The following is a 14,302-nucleotide window of genomic DNA, read 5'->3' on the forward strand; positions in this document are numbered from 1 at the left end:
CATATATGTAAGTGCCAAAACTAGCCTCGTAATGATGATGGCATCATTCATTGATTGTATGAAGTGCCAGTGAGTGTCATGAAGTGTTGTAAGTATTCAAGTGCCCACACATCAAAAACAACCAAAATTTGGAGTGTTCAGCCAGCATTGGTTATAGGACTACTACGGACCAACACTTACAGACAAGTTACCTATAGAAACTTGTTCTTCAGAAGTATACTTAACCTAAAGGCCTAGCATTCTTTTGGCCTTAAATGTCTTTTGCCTTAAATCTTCCTATGTATAATAATTTGTACATAGCCAATCCTAAGCCCGGATAAAGGAGGGTTACGATAGGTTGATGGCCAGCATGAAACTATAGTCACATCTTATGAACATGAATCCAAAAGAGAAAATCATTGTGGTGTTCCCTACTAGCAACATGCTACATCAGACGCCAAATGTACAGAAAAGTCCCAGAAGCGACATGTCACATTGGCACTTGGATGTGATGATAGGAAAGGATTCTCACATATTAATAGGCGGGTACGGGTAAAAAAGTTATTCCAGAAAATTATGATACATTTTAGCAACTTCAAGTATAGGTTATTTACAGGAAATTTGACAGAATTGATAGATACAATATTAGGAGGAAGGTTAGCATAGCTTATTTGCGAAAGACCAAGTAGATAGCAGAAAAAACAAAGTAGGTAAAACAGGTTATGAACTTTATTATTCAGGAAAAGATACAGATAAAAATATAGTAGGAATTATTATAGATATTTAAAAACTGAGATTACAGATGTTAAGAGATTAGGATATAGAATAATCTTGATAAAATTAGTGCTAGAAGAGGAGTCTACTAAATCATTAGTGCTTATGCTCCTCAAACTTAGGATTGAATAATACTGCACAGTAATGCTTTTGGGAAGATATGGATGGGCTAACTTAAGAGACTCTTAGTGGAGGAAATATATTTATAGGAATAGATTTGAATGGGCATGTGGGGAAATATAGTGTAGGTTTTCAAAGGGTGCATAGATGTTACGATTTCAGAGACAGAAACAAGAAATGAAATGACATTTTAGAGTTTCTAGTGGCATATGACCTAGTATTAGCCAAAACTTTCCTTAAAAAGGACTCTCACATGATAACTTTTAAAAGTAGGCATAATACTAATTAAAAAGATTTCTTCCTTGCTAGGAAGACTGGTCGAGTTTTGTACAAACATTGTAATATTATATCGGATGAAAGTTTAACCACCAACATAGATTGGTGGTTTTGGAAATGTATATTAAGAAATTGAAGAGAGTGACTAAAGAAAATAGGAACTCAAGGACTAGTTGATGGAATTTGCAAGGGGAGAAATAAATATCTTCTAAGGATAGAATGTTGAAAGAAGGAAAATAGGGTCCAGAAGGAGAAAGATACTATATGGGACGAGATGGCTAATAGTATTAAGAAAGTGACTACATAGAGTATTAAGATAATCAAAGAAAAAAGGATCATCCTATAAGGAAACTTGCTGGTGGAATGAGAAAGTTCAGTTAGAAGTTAAAACTAAAAGAGGGTACTATAGAAGACTACCTAACTGTAATGGAGAAGTGCAAGAAAGTTATAAGGTGGCTAATAAGGAAATTAAAAAGGCAGTATGATAAGGCTAGATTCAAGGTGTATAAAGAGTTACATCGCAGGTTAGAAACTAAGGATGGGAAGAACGATATCAATGAGATTGCAAGATTAAGAGAAAGAAAAACTACAGACTTGACTTAGGCTAAATACATCAAGGATGAAGATTAAAATGTTTTGGTTAGGGACAACAAGATCAAAAAAGATGGAGAAGTTATTTCGATAAGCTTTTCAATGGAAGTCATGTAGACAATTTAGGATGTCTTCATAGTTCCATTGAGGGTAAAAATGTTAAATATAAATATAAATTTAGAGCATTTTAGGTAAAAAAAGATAATGAAAAAAAAGGAAAAGTAGTGAAACCTGATAAAATCCTTCTTAAGGTTTAAAGTGTTTAGGTGACGTGAGAGTAACTTTATTGACTAATTTATTTAATAAGATTTTTAGGACCAAGAAAATTCTTGATGAATGAAGAGAACTATTGTACCGACTTACAAGAGTAAAGGTGATATTCAAAATTGTTCAAACTATTGTGGTATTAAACTCATGATCTGTACTATGAAACTTTGAGAGAGGAAATTTGAGCATGGATTGAGGTGTGATAAAAGTATTATACCAGGAAGGTTGACTCTAAAAGCTATTTTTCTCCTTCGGAGATTAATTGAGAAGTATAGCGAAAAGTGGAAAGATCTTCATATGGTTTTTGATGATTTAGAAAAAGTATATGATTAAGTCTCTAGAGAAATTTATGATAAGTGTTAGAAAAGAAAAAAATCATTAGAAATATTAATATGATTAAAGATATATACGATGGAGTGGTTACTAGTGTACGAACTACTGGTGATAAGACTAGTGAATTTCTCATCACAATAGGTCACACTAAGGATCTGCTCTAATTCCTTAGCCTTTTGCACTAGCGGATAAGCTTAATAAGAAAATTCCAGACGATATTCCTGGGTACATACTTTTTTGTGGATGATATAGTTTTAGTGGATGAAATTAAGATTGGGGTTAATTGTAAGTTAAGTTAGAATTGTGGAGTGCATTTCAAACCAAGAGTTTGGATTAAGACCAAGATAGAATATGTGAAATATAGTTTTAATGAAATTAAAAATAAAGATAAAGGTGAAGAAAAAATTGAAAACAATAGGGATCCTAAAAGTCATCATTTTCAAGAAATAATTCATAAAGGGAGATTGAAAAGGATGTTATCCGTAGGATTAAAGAATTGCAACTGGGATATTATGGATCGTACTATACCTATCAAGAAAAAATTTTATAAAATAGCCATAGGGCCAACTATGCTTTATGACAAAAAAGTTGGGCAGTTAGAAAGCAACATGTGCACAAGATGGGTCTAGCCAAAATTAGAATGTTTATGTGAATGTGTAGTAATAAAGAAAATATAGAATAAGGAATGATGTTATTCGTAAAATAAGTGGAGGTAGCATCAATTGAGAGCAAACTGAGAGAGGCAACTTAGATGGTTTGGAAAGTGATTTGTTACATGTAATCAAGGAATGCTGAACAGGCCTGTACCGGCCGATTCAGCCTGTACCGAACCGGTACCGGCTCTAACCGGTCTGGTTCGGCATTAAAAATTGGTATTGGCCCATACCGGTTCAAACCGGCTAAATTGTACCGGCCTACACCAGTTTCAATTTTTTTGGACTTTTAAATGCGTGAACCAGGCCGAACCAGTGGTACCGGTTCGGTACCAATCCATACCGGTACCAACGCCGAATGGTACGCCTACCGGTATCGGTTCGGCGATCCTTGCATGTAATGAAATGAAGAGGGATAGAAGTGAAAAACACATGTGATGAAGTAGTAAGAAAAAGTCTTGATATCTCAATATCTTTCAGAAAGTTTGGCCTTTAATTGAGCAGAATACTTGAAAAATATTCATGGGGCCAACCCCAACTAATTTAGAATTAAGGCTTAGTTGAGTCCATTTGAGTTAAATGTCTTCCCTATTTTGTGTAATAGGACAGCAAGGAAATTTCTTGACCTAAGCTCTAATTTTCCTAATCCTTTAGGTCCACCTACTCATACGTAGGTCTTCCCTAATTGGTCTTTCATCAATAATGGACCTGAAAAATGCACCTAAACCCATTATAATTATTATTTTTCAAGCCAGCCAGATTTTTATGAACAGCAATGCATTTGTTTATAATTTTCTACCAGCAAGTTTATGCTTTGGTTGGTTATAATGTGAAGTTGCATAAGTTTTCAAAACTTCAATAGGTTTAGGAGAGAATAGCTAAAGCCTTGTCCAGCTTTAGCCAGTTTCACTGGTTCATTAGTATGAAGTTTCAAAAAAAAAAAAAAAGAAACAGCCATCTGGGTTAATTTAGATCAATATATTAATTCCGACAATATCTTTTGTTATTTTCATTATTTACTAATTATGACAAATTGGACTTTTGAAGCATTTTTTGCAAGATAAAACTTTAATTTTCGTTTTTTTAGAAGACTTAGGAACACTTAGCAGAAAGTAAATGAAAGTAAATGTTTTCAGCCATTTCTCAATATGGTGGTCAACTTTATAGGATCTAAGCATGACCTTCTTGTGGAACATGTTTCCACAATTCAAGATAAAGCTAAAAACCAAATCACAATGATAGTTTTTTGAGTTGTTACATGTATTTGATCACAGTTATATACGTTATTGCAACATAAAAGCATACATTCACTATATAAGGTTCTCACCACATACTTTAGAAAGTATATAAAAATAGTTTTAAACTTCTCGTATTAAACTTAGTGATTTTATTTGCATTTTATAATTTTTAAATAATTCTGACATTTTAAAACTATCGATAATATACCCAAAGAACAGAATAGCTAACATTTATCATGTTCTTTCTTTTTGATTTTTTTTTCTTTTTGGGCTAAATCTACTAAAACGAGCATCAATACCATTAAAATTGTTGAAAAACAATGCATTTGTATTTCTTCAGTTCAGAATAGGAAAGTTAAGTTTTTCCACCTTATATGAAGTAGTAGCAAAGTACTTGTAACAGACAACCAAGAAACTTATGACATGAGGTATTTCATATACATTAACTAGAAGTTAGTGTCAGGGATAAAGGACTTGAATAGGAATATCAGTCAGATAAATGAAGCAAAAAAACTACAGCCTATCATATCCTGACACAACATGCTTACACTATTTAGGTCAAATATGCATCATTAAAACGAGGGGATTGTATATTAAAAATTATTGCACAAAGATGTAGATTCATCATTTCTATGCTGTGTTAAAATGTTTTATGAATACATGATTAATTATTACTACCTCCAAATTAATATCTCATCAAGAGTGCATGTTTCCATGAACACTGCCTATAACTATCAAGTGCCTTAAGTTCGATTTTGATATCTTCACAAAAATTCATAGAAGGGGTACTCTCCTATCCATGTTTCCCAGTGAGCAACAAAGTTCGATCACTTTTAACAAGCATCAATTTCCAGAGTTAGCAAATGAACCAAAAGCCACCTTGTTGGAAATACATAGCATATGCATTTATAGCATATATAACTCAATCAATTCAAGTTGCTTCCATATATTGCAGTTAAGCATAAAATGATCGTATGAACTCTAAAAGTCTTCAACTTTTATATTGACGAAAAAAGCATACCTGTGACCAAGGATCAAAACGAAGATGGAAACCATGGTCTGGAAAGCTAATAACAATGTCCAATTTTAGAGGCTCCTGCTGGAAATTGATTAAAAAAAAATAAGACTTGCAGATGTAAATATATGTAAATGTGCATTAGAATTCCTATTAGTTTTATTGAGACAATGACTTTGCGAAAACATTATTAGACATGTTGGAAAGTTAGCTTCGAACAATGCAGGTAATAAAATGACATAAGTGTAATGCTTTGTCTTTTGAACATAAGTTATATCTAAATGAGATGCTTATTTTTCCTTGCCACCAAGTGCTTTAAGAACATGCAAATGATGTCATTAGAGATGCAAATATAAGACATTACTATTTTAACTAGGCAGAACTATAGATGACTTAAATAAGTTAAAGCACTTTTAGACAAAATAGCCGCAGTCAAATCCATTTGAAGAAGTGCCCCTTTTATTATCGCCTAATTCTAGCAAAAACCTTCCTGTGGCTCATAGAATCATGGGCTTAATTTCTTGATTCAGAAAAGTGCAGATATTGCAATATAAATAAACCACAGGTTCACCACTTAGGAGTCATCCTGGATGGCATCATTTTTAAAATAAAAGGAACCAGAAATGCAGTAGATTTCAAGTTATTTCTGTGCAAATTATTGAACAAACAACAAATGAGATGAAGGGTGACATGATATCAAGACCTTGGAAGAACTTACTAGCCTTTAGAATTCAATGGAAGGTATTTTTTACTGGTTTGTCATCTTAATCTGTAATAATTTTTGCTGGTTTGTCGACCTGATAGTAATCTAAATCTGTGGCTTGACCCTTCTTGCAGATGATATCAGTATAGTCTCCTTCGCTCTAGCTAAATTGTTCTCAAACATCCTCATAAATGTAGTTGATGGATTGATGCAGTAAATGCATCTACTCACTCCTTGTTAGTGAAAGTAGGGAAAATAGGGATATTAAAAGTCCATGAAATTTTGACATAGATCTCATCTCTCAAAGTAGGATATCTCTAACAATTAACCTGTTTGTATCCTTTTGTCCCCTCCACCCCATTTGCAGCAGCAGTATAAAATTCTGTGTGTGGAAGCAATACAAAATCTTCCAGCTTGAAGTAGTTAATGTCTCCTTGAAGTAGTTATTGTCTCACAAATAGGAAAAAAAAGAAGAAAAAGACAGAAGAAGAAGAATGTATAAAATTTTATGTGTGGAAGCAGTATAGGATTTTCTTGCTTCAAGTAGTTAATATCTCTTTTTAGTAGTTAACATCTCAGGAGCAGAAGCATGAAAAAGAGTGGAAGCAGTATAAAATTTTCTTTCTTGAAGAAGACGGCGAAGAAGAAGAAGACAAAATGAGCATAAGTTTGGAATTCTCTATCTACTTTCAATGGTAAAAGACAAATAAATACATTTACAAAAAATCAACCACATCTACAACTTACAGACCCTTGCCACATGGCATAACATCTCTACTATAACTACAGTCCTACTAAAACAAAAGATTATACAGAACAAGATAAATATTTGACTAACATGCACTCAATAATTCAGATACTCTGATATTTCTATACGTATGCATGATGGTCCAAGCAAAGGTCATGTAGGCACTGGGACCTATCTATTGCCCAAGCACTTAGGAAACTAACAATAAGAAAACCAAACAACTATATCAGCCTTATTGCATGTCACATCTAAACCAGGATATTTGTCAAGCCAAGATAGAGCTGAGGATCAAGGCACAAAGGGCTGGCCCAAACCTGGCTCGGCCTAGCCTTGGGCCTGATTTTCCTAGACAACCCAATAAGAAGAGTGCAAGCCTGACCAAGCCTGACCAAGCCTGGCCTGACCCATTCAAACCTAGACTAAATTTACGAACATTGATCCAACATAGAAGACAGATGAAGGTTGGGAAGACGACGATCTCAACAGTAACAATGAGAATGGCCTCCATTGGTACTGACCATCTCAATGATCAACTGAATCAAAGAAGAGAGGTAACAATCAGATCTCACAATGACTAACAACCACCTGGATTATGTCGATATCTGACCAGCAACTAATCAAGTCTATTTTGTTAAGAACCATAACATTAAGGTGTAATAGTATTGACACTCTTACTTTTATGTCTATTAACGAAAGAAATATTAAATTGAAAGTTTAGCACAATATTGTCTAAACTTTTAACAAAAAATAGTCACATGCTAATTAAGAAACATTAAGTTACTGACAGGCACCACTAAGTCAAGTCAATTACCAGCACAAAGAATGTATAGTAGCACACTATCTTAAATTGTGGGTCAACCCGAATGCCATTTATTACTTAGAAAGACTTCTAAAAAATGAGAAGTGATAAGAGTAGGAATATTAAGATGACAATTAATATGGTACCATTTAAAACCAATATATCTCATGTAAGGTCGGATGAACCAATACCGGGCACCGTACCAATTCTCCAGCAGGACGACTCGATACGGGCCGTGCCGAGCCTATACCGAGAGAGGGACCGTGCAGAGAGAAAAGGAGAAAGAGAGAACAAACGGGGAGGGAGGGCCAAAGGACGGTGGCGGAGGTTGGCGAAGTGACTGCAGAGGCTGGCCTCGATTCGAAACAAGGTCTGATTGCAGCCTTTTTTAATTTCGCGATTTTTAAGTAAAGTCGGCAAACCTCCGGTGGAGTGATTTGCCGACTTCACTTAAAAATCGCAATTTTTTTTAAGGCCATGGCCGGACACTATTTCTCCTCCGCCGGCACTCCACCGGCATCCCGCCCTCTCTTTCCCTCCCTCACTAGCTCTCTCTTTCCTTCTCCTTCTCCGGCTCAAGCAACAGGTTCCATTTCCGTTGTCGGAACCGTACTGGTGAAACACCAGTACGGCTCAGGACGGTTCCGCCGACCCTGCTCTCATGTGAAAAGTTGCATATGAAATTTTTAGAATACAAACACACCCTTTGATAAAAATAAATTGAAATTCCACATAGAAAATGGTTAAATGTGGTGATTACCTCATACAGCCATAACCAGAGGTTGGCTGCTGCCTACTAAAGCAAGTTGAAATGGGCAAGTGTTGGCCTAGAAGGCACCTCGATCAAAATATTCAGTGACAAAGGGCCTTAGATTGCATAATCTAAATGTCATACAAACAACTAGAAGGCATAGAGGGCATATTAGACAATTAATGCACTTAGGAAGTATGATGGAGCAGCAAATGTATTGAATAGTCGATATTTTTGCAATTGTTGAGTTTTTTGGAAGTTCGGTAATAATTAGAGATTAGGGTAATTTTTTCATCATGAGAGCTTTTAAATTATGTTTTGCTGTCCACTCTCATTCTTTTCTTCCAAAATGAATGGCTTCTTTCTTAATACAGATTTGTAGTTAGGAGTCAAAAGACAAGGTGAACAAGGGCCAGTTTTTGTGATTTTGTAAGGAGTATTACTTGATATTTTACAAGTACTAAGAAGGACCAACCCTGTTTATGAAAAGGGTCACATTGAAGGTTTTAAATAGGCATGCTTGCTTCCAATAATGTATGCAAACTTTAATCTGATTGAAAAGAAAAAGTCCAATCAAGGTCCTACCCCCCTTCCCTTTCTTCCCTCTTCACCTTTATCTCATTCCTTCTTAGATTCTTGTTCACAACTTAAAGTCTGCTGCATTCACCAAGAACTAAGTATTCAAATATTGTGGTGCTGGCATTTCCTTTTTCTTCACACATTGAGCATTGAGTATAACAAAATTCCATGTCCTTGTAAAACAATTCAAAAATAGCCTTTTCCTTTTCCACCACTAAGTCGGAAAAATCAGTAAGACTAGCGAGAGGTAGGTTCGGGTATGGTACTACGCTTCGTCTTGGAGGGAAAACTCCATCGCAAGCGCCTCGAGCGCTGGGGAGTCTTTCGTTGTGCCCTTCCCACACTGACCCCATAGAAACTCATATGGATACAGGACAATGGTCATGCCAGTCGAACCATGTGTTGGTACAAGACCATACTGCAATATGTACCAACCAGTGACCCATTTTTGATGAGCTTGTACCACTCTTTAAACCTCGTATAGGACCAATATCTCCTATAAAAACATGTGACAAGAACTTTTGAATTGTGTAAATCAAGGTACGCCGCCTCAGTAACAAGCTCTGTACTGGTGCCATGCTATAACTGTATCAGCACGCCCGGTGTAGAAGTCGGTTCGGCGTACCGAATGTCAATATACCCTACCCTTCATACCATATACCGGTACCAAACTGGTACGGTATGGTACACTCCATACCGCTCAGTTTGGTACGATATGGCATATCTTGGTTTTAATTAACAATACACATTATCCTATTTCCTATAACAAAATAGAAAGGTGGCCTTTTCTCAAATATACCAAGGTTTTCCCAACCTTTTACGCCTACCAATGCATAAAAGGGTCATCCCTAATTGGTCACAGATCAAAACCCCTCACAAGTTGTTGGAACCTCCAACAAATGAAAATGTGCACTAGATGTACAAGAGATGGTTATGTATAAAGGTGCCCCACTGGAAAAGCAGCACATTTTGAAGTAGAACACAAGGAGAAATTTTATCTTAGACATTGTCCAAATATCCAGAGTACAACATAAGTTCTTGTTAATCCTCTGACAGCATCCTTGATAACTTTATCAATACCGCATTTTACAAACAACCAGATTCAACATGCCCACTGTCATATGTAAAACTTTGTAAAACAACTCCAGAATCCAGTGCAAGAAAACAATGTGAACTCTCCTTAATCAGCATTAAGGATGACACAACATTGAAAATTGCTTTGTGGTTCATAAATCAGGGAAATCATAAATATGGAAATCGTGCTAAACTTCGTTTTCTGGAAACAGTGATTCTCATATAAATCAGAACACAGACAACAATAAATAATCATTGTTATAGGCTTCTTCAAAACAGATACCATATAAGGATAAATCTTATGGTTTGAGATTTTTGTATACTGCCTCAAATTAAAGCTAGCACTTCACAACTTGGTACAAAAATCCTGAATGAGGTCAGTTGGCAGGTCGGTGCTTCACACTGTTGTATATAGAATTAATAAAAGAAAATAGGGAATATAAAATATGCAACATCGATGAAGATATGTATCAGTCAGCCACATCATTTATGGGAGTGGAGTGAGAAGAAAAATACAGTCCCACATAAAAGATACGAAGTGTAGCAACATGAATTTGCTCCTAAATTATTTGCAAAAGTCCCTAATAGAATAACATAAAATTTTGGAACTTTCGAGCACATTTTCTAACCAGAGTAAGATCACAAAGAACATGCTTCACCCATTCAAATCCACAATTCTCAAGCAATTGAAATTCAACCCGGATGTATGTCAATACCCACAAAAATACATCAACAACTAACATCTTAGAAACAGCTAGCCCACAAATCTGCCTAAAAGAGATGTTTTGTTACAAATGTATCTGCTCTTAACTGACAACATTAAGATAGACCACTGAAATAACCAGAACGCAGCCCAAAAGGTATTGAATGCCTAGGAAAAAAGAAGTAGCACTCAAATAGCTTGATATGTTCAAGGTAAAATATCAAACTCTAATTTTTAATAAATTAAGAAATATTTATATCCATCCACTTATTTCTATGTGCTATCTGTGCATGTACACATGTAAGTATACTTACCTATGCATGCACATGGATGATTATTCATGGAATAAAGCAAGTAAATATTTCTGTTTGTTATTGTGTATAGAGGTAGATACATAATGTTAACAAGTTAAAATGTTTGGCTTGCTCCTTCCACTTATATTCTGGCATAATCCATTGTCCCAAAAAAGCAATGCACGTGTTATAAAATCAGCATGAATGTAACGAACTGTGTACAAAGTAAGCAGTTCAAACCTCATCAAGATACTTCACATGGACCACATCATAGATGTTCGGTTGATGTTCTATTTGAGCAAAAGCTTCGCATATAGGCATTCCTGTATCAGATGTGATTTGCAATGTGTAAAGAGCAGATGGTACGATTAAAATGAAAAAAGGCACCATGTAGGAGATTTATCGATAAAATTAATAGTGAAACCATAAACATAAACTACAAGCTTTATCCCAACAAACTAATGATATATGACCTAAAATGACAAATGGCCTACCAAAAAATAATGGACAGACATTTTATATTATCTCATGGTCCGAAAGATAATTTTCATGCATAAGCAAGCCAACATATTAAATAAACCTGCATGCAAACTTCATTTTGATGAAATTTAGTGATACGAAACAACCAACCAACCAACAAGCCTTATGCCGCATATATGGAGTCAGCAGCAAGGACAGAGGTAGAGATCCATCAAAGATTAAGAATGTTATGAAGAGCCCTCAACAAAATGTCAGCCCTCTGAATTGGTTGCAAAATTTTAGCCAAAGCAAATATTAGCAAAAATTTTACCAAAGCAAATATTAGCAAATTTTAGGTATTTAGGATTGATAAAATTTATAAGAAATGGGAGATTGAAGAGGATAGGATTAAAGCGGGTTGGATAAAATGGAGAAGTACAACTAAGATATTATATGATCATAGGATACCTGCCAAGTAGAAGAAAAAATTTTATAAGACACCCATACGATAGGCTATGTTTTATAGTATACAATATTGGATAGTTAGAAAACAACATATGCACAAGATGAGTATGGCCGAAATAAGAATGTTAAGATGAATGAAAGGTAATACAAGAAAGGACAAAGTAAGAAATAAAATCAATCTTCGAAAGATAGAGGTAGCACCAATTGAGGATAGATTAAGAGAAAAAACAACTTAGATAGTTTGAACTTGTACAATGTAAGTCCACAGATCCATACAAAGGAGTGATTTAATATATTTAGAAGAAAAGAGGGTAGAGGTAGATCGAAAACATAGAATAAAGTAGTAAGAAAGAACTTAATATCGCTGCATTGTTCAAAAAGTGTGGCTTTAAACCATGCGGAATAGAGAAAAAGGCTTCATGTAGCCAACCCCAACGCCCAACTAGTTTAGGATCAAAGCTTAGTTGAGTTAAATTGAGTTAAATTGGGAGCTACCATGTAGCCACTAAGGGCAATAACAGCAGTCTGCAAGTAGGGAAGTTACAAATACAATATAATATTTTTCATCTGAAAAAATTGGCAATTCTAGAAGTAAAAATTTTATCACAGAGAAGAAGAATTTGAGTCATTCTGCTAAGGCTTACCGGCAATAAAGTCTTGCAAATGGTGTATTTAGGAATTGTGCTTCAATTTGGATCTTAAAGTGAAAATTTGTACCCTATCAAATGTCAACTCAGAAAGAAAACCCTATCTCCCTTTCACCTTTGTCTAGCCATTTCTCAAAACTATGTTATCTTGGAAAGTTGCTTCTGACTTCTGAGAATATTAGCATACACACTATAACCAAGAAGATAGATATCCTTACTATGTAGTCTGTCCATTTTCATGGAATGTTCCTCTCTTGCATTATATTGCCTCGGCTAAGGTTTTCAGACCAGCAGGATTGGCTTCAATCAATAAATCACACTAAAAAAAAGGATAGCACAAAATTTCACTCTATGTTTTAGGCTAGGTATAGAAAATGGTAGTCTTCACTGAGAAAAATAGAAAAGCTGATGGAGGAATACAGGAAAAAGAAATCGATTCTTTTCTCCTTCTGTGCGAATGAGGTTTTATAAGGGAATTAGAAAAATAGAGATCTCATTATTATACCATTTTCTCTAATGGGTTCCTATTTCTCAAGAAGATCCCTCTCGGTATTGTTCACCTGCCATCACTCTTGATTCCAAGGCCTGATTCTTTTCTTATCTTTCCAACAAAACTGACAATTTCCAAATTAACTTCGTTAGGCCTTTATGGCCTAATGATCGCAAAAAGAACGAAAAAAAAAGGTAAACAATTCTAGCAAAGAGGCAAAAAGAGCAATCATCAAGCTACCTTTTTTCTTTGCCAATAATATCCAATCCGTGCAAATGCCCCCTTTCTTTGCAATATAAGATCATCAACCAACCATAAAATCCGACAAAATATTAAACATTGAAGCCAGCACAGGTTTATTTTTTAAGAAAAACAGGGTTTAAAAAAATAATAATAAAACCACGATTTTTAATTCTTAAAACAATTGGATCCTGTCCCTAAATCAACAGGGGCAAATCATGAATCAATAGAATTACAGACCACGATAGTAGAGATAACACGAACAAAGAGAAAAAACAGATAGGAATGAACGAGAGGAGGAGTTACCGAGGGTGAAGGGCCCGATGCCGAGGCCGGGGCGGAGGTCGAGGGTGATGGCGCCCATGGCCGTGCCCTCGCATCGCCTCCTCGGCGGCGCCGCCGCCCCGGCCGCCGTCGACATTGCGGATCTCTGGTGGTGCTGGAGCTGCTGCATCGTGACCTCCCCTCCCGGTTCTCCCTCGTCTTCCGGTTTCTCGTTTCCCCTCTCTTCCCTTCGGATGACCTCTTTTTCCTTGCGGCGTTTGCTTTCCTTCCACCGTTACTTGCGCACCAAACCCGCTCGGTGCTGTAACCCGTGACGAATGATAATACCGGAAAGCACGCAAGCGGCGGGTGGCATGCCGAACTTAGGGGTGGGATTCGCTGTTTAGCTCGGAACAGCAATGAGGTCATAGTCTGTAGTGGAACAGTCTACGCGGCTCATGAGCCACTGGTCTGGCCGATCAGACCGGCTTTATAATAAATTTTCTTCATTTATTTAATTGCAGGGTGAATATAAAATAATCGTTCATATAACCATTTTTCTAAAAAACTGGGAAAAAAAGAAAACTCTAATTGAATGAATACTCATTTATTACTTATTTTATATTTTTAATTAAATGAGTAATTGTTTAATTAGGTGTTGTTACTGATAGGATCTCATGCATGCCGCAGAAAAATTTCAAAAATTTTCAGATCTGCAGCGGAAGGGCATGTGCAGATCCCGTTCATCGTATGAACGTATTTTAAAACCATTTGTAGATAGATTAGGATTAAATTCTTTTAAACTATTTAAAAATTAATAAGAAGATCAGATCTTCACCTT

The 14,302-nt window shown here is 35.7% G+C and overlaps 1 protein-coding gene across 3 annotated transcripts in view; it reads right to left on the reverse strand.

Annotated features, from left to right (window-relative positions):
- The window catches only part of LOC103695965 (UPF0183 protein At3g51130), a 31,167-nt gene extending 17,367 nt beyond the window's left edge, over nucleotides 1-13,800 (reverse strand). Inside the window, exons 1-3 of one of the 3 annotated variants that reach the window (XM_026800721.2) lie at nucleotides 13,504-13,800; nucleotides 11,137-11,219; nucleotides 5,253-5,330 (exon numbers count right to left, since the gene is read on the reverse strand). In XM_026800721.2, the coding sequence (XP_026656522.1) occupies nucleotides 5,253-5,330; nucleotides 11,137-11,219; nucleotides 13,504-13,651 (309 nt within the window). In that variant the 5' untranslated portion in view covers nucleotides 13,652-13,800. The remainder of the gene's footprint in view (nucleotides 1-5,252; nucleotides 5,331-11,136; nucleotides 11,220-13,503) is intronic. The other 2 variants (XM_008777425.3, XM_008777424.3) reach the window with 2 other exon arrangements.
- Nucleotides 13,801-14,302: the final 502 nt, after the last annotated feature.

The sequence above is a fragment of the Phoenix dactylifera genome, chromosome 17 (assembly GCF_009389715.1).
Source record: "Phoenix dactylifera cultivar Barhee BC4 chromosome 17, palm_55x_up_171113_PBpolish2nd_filt_p, whole genome shotgun sequence".
Taxonomy (NCBI): Eukaryota; Viridiplantae; Streptophyta; class Magnoliopsida; order Arecales; family Arecaceae; genus Phoenix; species Phoenix dactylifera.